This window comes from Coenobita brevimanus, chromosome 83, assembly GCF_032717465.1.
Source record: "Coenobita brevimanus isolate Jiangsu-jjx chromosome 83, ASM3271746v2, whole genome shotgun sequence".
NCBI classification, from domain to species: Eukaryota; Metazoa; Arthropoda; class Malacostraca; order Decapoda; family Coenobitidae; genus Coenobita; species Coenobita brevimanus.
This window is the reverse complement of record NC_137036.1, coordinates 9,463,190-9,472,455: the sequence shown is the minus strand read 5'-3', so window position 1 is coordinate 9,472,455 and position 9,266 is coordinate 9,463,190. Positions and strand designations below refer to the sequence as shown.

Below are 9,266 nucleotides of genomic sequence, written 5' to 3'. Positions count from 1 at the left end.
GATGAGATTTTATGAAGACGGTGGAGACCTCCACATATGAATGTAGATGATGGGATGTGGGACTACCAGCAGATCATAGTACCTAATGTGTGCAGGCAGGAGTTGGTTCAACTGGCCCATTCTACTCCATTTGCAGGTTACATGGGTGTAAGGAAGACCATGGAGAGGCTGCATGCAGAATTCTACTGGCCCCAGATAGCAGTAGATGTGGCTAAGTTTGTCAAACATTGCCATACCTGTCAAGTAGTGGGTAGGCCGCATCAGTCTGTCCCTAAGGCCCCTCTTGTTCCCATTCCTGCCATTGATTCCCCTTTTTCCAGGTTAAATATTTGTGTGGTGAGACCCTTGCCCCCAACTTCTAGTGGTAACTCATACTTGTTCACTATCATTGACCCCTCCACGATGTATCCTGAGGCAATACCTTTACGTTCCACCAAGGCTAAGGCAGTGATTAGAGTTTTGCTAGATTTCTTTACAAAATTTGGTTTGTCTCAGGAGGTTCAGTCAGATAGAGGGTCTAATTTCCTTTCCAACATCTTCCAGCAGTCATTAGCTCAACTTGGCATCACACACATCAAGAGCAGTGCCTACCATCTGGAGATGCAAGGTGCCTTGGAGCGTTACCACCAGACTCTCAAGAATATGTTCCACAAGTACCGGTACTGTCTGGAGCACTCTAAGGACTGGGACCGTGGTGTGCCATTCCTCCTGTTTGCTAGGAGGGAAGTACCCCAGGAGAGGTTGGGTTTCTCTCCTAACGAGCTCGTGTTTGCCCATCGAGTTCGGGGTCCCCTGAGCTTGATTAAGGAGACTTGGAGCAGTAACCTTAGCAAGAGCAAGAGCTTACTCGTTATGTGAAGAACTTCAAGACCCATATGAGTGAGACTTTGAAGCTGGCCAGGGAAAATCTCAAGCATGCACAAGATAACATGAAGGTGTGGTATAATCGAAAGACCAGGCTGAGGGAGTGCAAGGTCAGCCGATGGCCGCTAATTTTAGTGGTCATTACACCATAGCACAGCGTACTGGAAACACTGACTACCTGGTGGAGACCCCCGACAGAAGGAAGAAGTACCAGGTATAGGAGTAGACTGTAGCACCAATCAAGCAGGGCAGTACATCCACGGTGGACGGAAAGCTGATGACAGGGAGAACTGGAGCTCCTGTTTCATCAGCCCTCAGGACTAGTTCCTGACCATCCCCCTTTGCTGAACTTTTTCAGTGTCTCAGTTACACAGTTTTTTTTTTTTATGTGAGAAAGAAGGAACCAAAAGCAATGAGCCGTAAAACTATTCCCTCCAAGAGAAAAACAAAATATAAGAGAGCCAAATTCAAGATCCGATCATTTTGAGATGCCTGCACACACTGCATTTGAAAGACTAGAGATCATAGGAAGCAGGAAATACAGAAAGAGGGAGACAGTTCCAGAGTTGACCTGTTGCATAAATGAAGGACTGGGAGTAACGGTTAACTCTTGCATTAGAGAGTTGGACGGAAAAGGGATGAGAGTTTGCTGCTAGACGGGTGCTAGCAGAGGTGGAGGAATGCATGCAGACAGTTCAGAGGAGCAGTGACCATTGAAGTGGCAACAGAAAAGAGATAAAGATGCAACAGTGTGGCAAAGAGACAGAGGCTGAAGGGAGTCAGTAAGAGGAGGAGAGTTAATAAGGCGGAAAGCTTTTGAGTCCACCCTATTGAGAAGAGCTATATGTGGGGAGCCTCCCCACACATGAGAGTTGTACTCCATGCAAGGGCAGATAAAACCCCTGTATAGAGTCAACAATTGTGAAGGGGTGAAGAAGGAACGGAGTCGGCTTAGCACACCAAATCTCTTGAAAGCAGATATTACAAGAGTTGTAATACGATCTTTCCAAGATAAGTTCCGAGTAAATGAAACCCCAAGCATGTTCAAGGATGATGCAGGATTAAGCTGAATATTATTAAAGATTAGTGGCCTATACCTGTGGAAGATTTTGTCAGGTTGATAGGTGCAAAAACTGAGTCTTTGATGTATTAAAAACAACCAAATTATTTTTACCCCAGTCAGAGATACGAGCCAAGTCAGACATTAGGTGTGCCATAGCCTCATCCCTTGTTTGTTGAAGTAACTGATGAGATGGACGTTGCAGGAATCGAATGGAAAGGTGAAGGGTGGAGTCATCAGCGCATGAGTGGATAGGATTAGATGTACAGCTTAGAAGGTCATTGATGAATAAAAGGAAGAGAGTTGGTGATAGGACAGAGTCCTGAGGAACACCACTATTAACAGATCTGGGAGAAGAACGATGGCTGTCTACAACAGTGGCTATAGAATGACCAGAAGGGAAGCTAGAGATGAAAGCACAGATACAAGGATAGAAACCGTAAGAGGGCATTTTGGAAATTAAAGAATTATGCCAGACTCGATCGAAAGCCTTTGAGATATCAAGTGCAATGACAAAGCTTTCGCCGAAGTCCAGAAAGGAGGATGACCAGGAGTCTGAAAGGTATGTGAGAAGATCGCCAGTGAAGCGTCCCTGACGGAACCAATACTGACAATCAGAAAGAAGGTTGTGATAGAAAAGATACTTTAACATTTTTCTATTAAGAACTGACTCGAAAACTTTTGAGATACAGGGTGTTAAAGCAATTGGACGATAGTTAGAGGGTTGGGAATGGTCACCCTTCTTTGGGACTGGCTGAATGAGAGCAAACTTCTAGCAAGAAGGAAAGGTACAAGTTGATAGACAAAGGCGAAAGAGTTTGCCTAGGCAGGGTGTAAGCACAGAAGCACAGTTCTTGAGAACAACAGGAGGAACTCCATCAGGCCCATATGCCTTATTAGTATTGAGGTCTGTGATGGCAGCAAATACATCAGCTGAAGAAATTTTAATGTCAGCCATGAGGAAGTCAGAGGGGGGAAGTGATGGAGGAACAGCACCAGAATCGTCTAAGATGGAATTGGAGGAGAATGTCTGATTGATTGATTGATTTATTGATAAAACGCATGGCACCGCAACAACATGGTCATATGGCGCCGTATAAGGAAAAATATAAGCAGTAGAAATATAAACAACATTAAAAAGTAAAACTCCATATTAAAAACTAGACATCAAAGTAAAAACAGTGGAATCATAAAAGGTGAAGGAGGCCAGCCTCCCTCAGAAATAAAAACAAATCGTCCCCAGGGGTACCAGGTTCTCTCCCAAGCATCAAAGAGAGAGAGTAAGCACCACCCTCCCCTCGGTATCCCTCAATAGCAGCCTCCGACGTAAGTCACCCAAACTGGGACACTCAACCAGCAAATGCTTGAGAGTAAGGGGAACCAAACAGTCATCACAGAATGGCTGCACACCTCCACACATGAGGAACTCATGTGTGAGCTTGGTATGTCCAATGCGAAGACGAGCCAGAACAGTTTCTAACTTACGAGTTATTGTAAAACAAACTCTCTGAGAGACGAACTTGGTGACTTCCTTTAGCTTGCTGACAGGAACGCTATCCCACCGTAACTGCTAACAAGCACGAACAGCAGACAACACTGAAGTGCATAAATCAGTAGCAGGTAAAGGGCAAGGAGCACGTACAGGTTGTAAAGCTGCAGCCTTAGCAAATGCATCTACCCTTTCATTACCTATGACACCAACATGTGCCGGAACCCAGCAGAAATCCACTCTCTTCCCTCGACGACGAATGAGGAACAGCCACTCCAAAATATCTAAAACTATAGGATGGGAAGAGTTAAAAGAGTCCAGGGCCAAAAGTGTCCCTTGAGAGTCGCTAAAAATAGTAAAATGATTGCCATGGTGAACAAACACCAACTTCAGGGCTAAAACTATAGCTGATAACTGTGCAGTAAAAACTGTGGCAGCCAAAGGAAGACTACCTCCACGGCTAAAATTGGGAAATACCACTCCAAAACCTACACCAGAGGCGGATTTAGAGCCATCAGTATACACAGGCACAGATCCACTATGACTAGAAGAATGTTCTAAAAATAACTGTAAAAGACACTGAGGAGCAACAGAATCCTTGGAGTCTGCAAAAAACCTGCAGTAGATCACCTTGGGCAAGATCCATGGAGTAACCCTCGGGATCCGAACAGGACTGACAGGTACTGTCAACAAACCAAACTCCTCCATGATATCCCGAACCCTATAGACAAACGGACGAGGCATGCGAGGGTGCCTACTATAATACAAAAAACAAGACTGTTGCATCACACACTTACAGACAAGTGAGTCTGGAAGGCGACAAATTCGGAGCCAGCACCGTGCTGCAACAGACTGATGCAGTAGATCTAAGGGAAGCACACCAGCTTCCACCAACAAGCTGGGAATTTGAGATGACCGAAAAGCCCCAGTTGCAAGGCGAAGACCAGAATGATAGACAGCATCTAGGGTTTTTAGTCTAGCCTCTGTGGCAGACGAGTAGATCTCGCAGCCATATGACATCTTGGAGGCTACAAAAACCTGAAACAAATGCAAGAGCGTCCTCCGATCAGCACCCCAAGAGGTATGGGACAGAACATTCAAAAGATTGAGAGCCTTCATACATGATGCTTTAAGACTTGCCAAGTGTGAGACCCAAGTCAAACGAGAGTCAAACGTCACGCCCAAGAATTTCGTCTCTTCCACACAACGGAGTCTCATGCCACAAAGCTGGAGATCAGGGTCTGGCTGTACCCCTCTCATCCTACAGAAGTGCATAGCCACAGCCTTTGAAGGGGAAAACTGAAAATCCTTGGAAGTGGCCCAGGCAGAGATCTTGTCCAAGGCAAGTTGCATACGCCGCTCAATAGCAGACATGCGGGAGCCAGAAAACCATATAGCTAAGTCATCCACATAAAGGGATGAGGATACCCTGGTAGACACAGTGTCGAGAATATCATTGATGGCCACTGCAAATAGGGAAACACCTTCCTCCTGGCACCTTCCTCCTGGCACAGTGGTGCAGAAAGGGTAGAACCCACACGGACCCGGAACACACAATCAGTCAAGAAGTCTCTAAGTAATACAGGCAGACGACCACGTAAACCAAAGGCATGAAGTTGTTGGAGGATGCCATGGCGCCAGGCAGTGTCATAAGCCTTCTCGAGGTCAAAGAACACAGCCACAAGATGTTGCTTAGAGGCAAAAGCTTCACAGATTGATGCCTCAAGTCTGATAAGGTTGTCGGTAGTGCACCGTAATTTCCGGAAGCCACTCTGCGAAGGAGAGAGAAAACCTCCCTTCTCCAGAAACCACATAAACCTGACATTGACCATCTTTCCAAACAGTTTGCACACGCATGATGTCAAACTAATAGGGCAATAGTTGGAGATATAGGAATGGTCCTTACCAGGCTTTGGAATGGGAAGGACAACAGCCAACTTCCAACTCTTGGGCATAGAGCCCTCACTCCAAGCCCTGTTAAAAAGGTCCAATAAGAATTGAATTGAATCAGCCAGCAGATGATGTAGCATAGCGTATGGAATGTCGTCAGGTCCAGGAGCAGTGTCACCACACTCAGAGAGGGCAGCACGCAGCTCTCGGAGACTAAAGTCTAAATTATATGGCTCTCCACCACGAGAGCTAAAATCAAGACTAAGCCTCTCCTGATTCCTACGAAAGCTAGCATATGGCCTAGAAGGATCCTCTTTTGAGACAGCGCAAAACTGATCTGCAAGAGCAGTGGCTACTGTATCAGGTGCAGACACTAGGTTTCCGTGAAGTCGCGACACCGGTGGAGAGGGGGGCGAGAACCTACCAGAAATCTTCCGCACCTTTTTCCACACACCAGGCATTGGAGTAGAGGATGTAACTGTAGAAACCACCATGGCACAGGTCTCCGGGAAAAAACACCAGAAGTCCGTGGGATGGAATGAACCCCTGCTGAGAAAATGGTCTTAGTAAAAGAATGTTCAGCATCGTCGACAGTTGAAAAATCAGTAACCCTGTTGGCAAATACACATAGTTCCTCAAAGAGAAACCAATCAGCCCTATCCAGACACCAGCGTGGCATACGGGCTGCAGGAACAGAGTGAGTAGTCTGGACCAACACGGGATAATGGTCACTGCCATGCAAATCATCCAAAACCACCCAAGAAAAATCAAGGGCACAATCAGAGGAGGAGATGGCGAGGTCAGTGACAGAGTACGTGCCAGTCTGAACATGGAAATGGGTCGACCTCCCATCGTTGAGTACAACCAAATCTAAATCCCAAACCAAAGAAGCAAGAAGATCACCCCGGGGATTTGAAAGTGAGTCACCCCACAAAGGATGGCGGCCATTAAGGTCACCAAGGAGAAGAAAAGGGGGTGAACGTTGGCTGATAAGGGTTTCCAGATCAGCATGCATAACAGGGATTGAAGGTGGAAGGTACAGACAACAGATGGTATAGCACCTCCCAACGTGCATCTGTACTGCTAGAACTTGAAGGGGAGATTGTATCTCAAAGGAAATAAAGGGGACATCAGAACGGCACAAAATTGCACATCCACCTCTGTGGCCGCCAGGAGGAGACACATGGAAGACCTCATACCCCCTAATAGAAGGGAACTGTTTATCCCCCAACATTGTCTCCTGAAGACAGACACAGAGTGGGCTCAGAGCAGAGAGTAATAACTGCAATTCCTCCCAATTCGCCATGGCGCCTCTACAATTCCATTGGAGACAAATTGGCACTGATTGAGTCATAATGAATAGTAATAAATATTATGAAATGCGAAATATCAAGGCTATGTAGCAACCTCACTGGGAAGAGTGTGAAAGCCCTTCTTCCTAGGCGTGGAGCTCTGCCTTACCAAACGGGAAGACAATGAAGATTCAGAGTTTCCATGGGTGGAAGGGCCCTTACCCCATGATCGATCCCACCCATCGCCAGAATGAGCCCGAGGCACAGAGACCTTCCTGCAAGACCCACTCGCTCTGGCCACACCCCCATGTGGGGGTCTGGCTGGCACCTTGGAGCCAACCAAATCCTCCCCAACTGAATCTACCAAGGCCTGGCTGCCGGGTAACTGATCAGAGTGAGCGGGTGACCGAGCCCTTTGAGTATCCAAAGGCCCAGACCTCGCCACACCTGAGCAAGATGCAGGGACTGGGATCTTAGAAAGACCATCAAGAACACCCATTGACTTAGACGCCACCACTGTCTGGGTTGCCGAGCGAAGAGCCTCCTCAGAGTCCTCATGTGGCACAGAAGTTTGAACCTTAGATGGAGGGGAACCACCCAAAGACTCCTCACTCCTCATCCGTTTGAGGTTGGCAGACGCAATCTCCATCTCTATGCCAGAACTTGAGGATGCACTAGAATCCGTAGAGGAACACTGTGGGGTTACTGAACACTAGTAGTAGAGCAAGCAGATGGTACAGGAGCAGCAGCCGTTACGGGAAGAGCAGCTGAATACAGTAGTAGTCAGAACAGTAGTATCAGTTGGTAGAGTAGCAGCAGCCAGTACAGGAGTAGCAGCCAGTACAGGAGTAGCAGCCGGTACAGGGGTAGCTGCTGGTACAGTAGTAGCAGCCGATACAGGAGTAACAGCCAGTACAGCAGCAGCAGCCGGACGAGATGCAGACTGCAAAGGTACTGCGTTCTCTGAGCGACCACGAGGAGGAGTAATAGGTCGTCTGGTATCATACAAGGGACGAGGAGGAGGGTCAGAATGTGGAGCAGGGACTCCATGACGGTGCACAACAGGCTTTGACCGAGAAAGAATAGAAGCAAAGGACATACCAGGGCGGACATACATAGACAGGACACGGGTCTTAGCTTCGGTAAAACTCAGCCTCTCGGAGGCTCTGAGAGACAAAATTTCATGTTCCATTTTGTAATGATCACAAGATTTAGAAGAAGCAGCATGCTTACCACCACAATTGACACAAGATACAGGGCCAGGGCATTCCACACCCTCATGAACATCTAAATATATGATGCATAGACTGCTGGAAGACCTACGGCAAGGCGCCTACAAGTCCGGCCAATATGACCGAAACACTGGCAATGGAAACATCTACAAGGCATAGGGACATATGGCCTAACTTTGTATCGGTACCATGCAGCGTTAAGAACAGCAGGGAGGCTCAAAGAATCAAAGGTCACAATCAAGGATGGAGTTGGCACAAGGTCACCATTTATCTTCTTAATCCTCTCAATCTTTATTACATTATGGGCAGACAACTCTTCAACAAGGCGTGCCTCATCATAAGTCAGTAGTTCCTTAGCATAGACAACACCACGAGAATGATTCAATGAAGCATGGGGGGAGCCTGTAACAGACTGACCAGAAAGCTCTGATAAAGATAGGATAGTAGCACTCTGAGAAGGGTCAGACACCTCTGCCAACAAACTGCCATCAGCCTGTGGAACAACTTTAGGGGTCGCACCACAAGCAGTGACCAGTTCCCGATGGGTACGGAAAATGTCACATTTCCGGAGGTCTACCCCAGCAGGACCACGTACGACTAAAAACTTGTTAAATTGACAATTAGGTGGATTAAGAAAAAAAGCCATAATACATAACAAAAACCTTCATTCCCCCATCCCCCCACCCACCAAGGAACCCAACAGAGGGAGGTCATCTGTCAGGGCCAGTACCACTGACGACCCCAGGGGTAGCGGAGGAGTATACGCAGGTAACCACTGGGGGACCTAGGCAAGGGTGACACCAGGACGATAGGAGCCACCAGGCCCCCCAGTGCCCACTTGACCCTAGCCAACGCATGACCAGCCGATTGACCTAGACGGGCCCAACCAGGCTGCCCGTCTAGCCGGAATAAGGGACCAAAGAGGCGTATTGCTAGCTGCAGGGTAGAGCATGCAGCATCTCTCAACCTCCAGGACTCCCGTCTCCCAGCATTACGGGACGCCACGCACGGCAAACACGTGGGGAGGCAACAGTCCCCCCCTAGATGGCAATGGGCATGGACTAACGTCACCAGCGGGCCTCCTCCATCAGTGATGTATGGGGTGCTTGGTCCACGTGGCCGACAAATGCCGAACCCTACAAAGGTAGGCATGCCTCCAAGGTAGGTGGCACCGCCAACCACGCTTCAAACCCTGTCACCACGTCAAGGTGACCCCCCTCAGCGGGGAGGAGAAAGTCTGAGCAAAGAGATCTGCTTTATCAGTAGAAGAAATAGCTACAAAGCCATCAGAGTAGAAAAGAGGAAGGAAGGATGATGAGGTAAAGCTGTTAGAAAGGTTTTTGGCAAGATGCCAGAAGGAGCGGGAAGAATTTGAGTTAGAGTGTTGGATGATTTAGTATGGATGAAATTATTTTTTGCAGAGCGAAGAACAGACTTAG

At 47.7% G+C, this 9,266-nt stretch overlaps 1 protein-coding gene across 1 annotated transcript; it reads left to right on the top strand.

The window, feature by feature from the left end:
* Positions 1-402: 402 nt before the first annotated feature.
* Positions 403-858, top strand: LOC145409910 (KRAB domain-containing protein 2-like). The gene has a single exon (XM_080280175.1). The coding sequence runs from the start codon at positions 403-405 to the stop codon at positions 856-858; it is 456 nt and encodes a 151-aa protein (XP_080136301.1).
* The last annotated feature ends 8,408 nt before the right edge of the window (positions 859-9,266 follow it).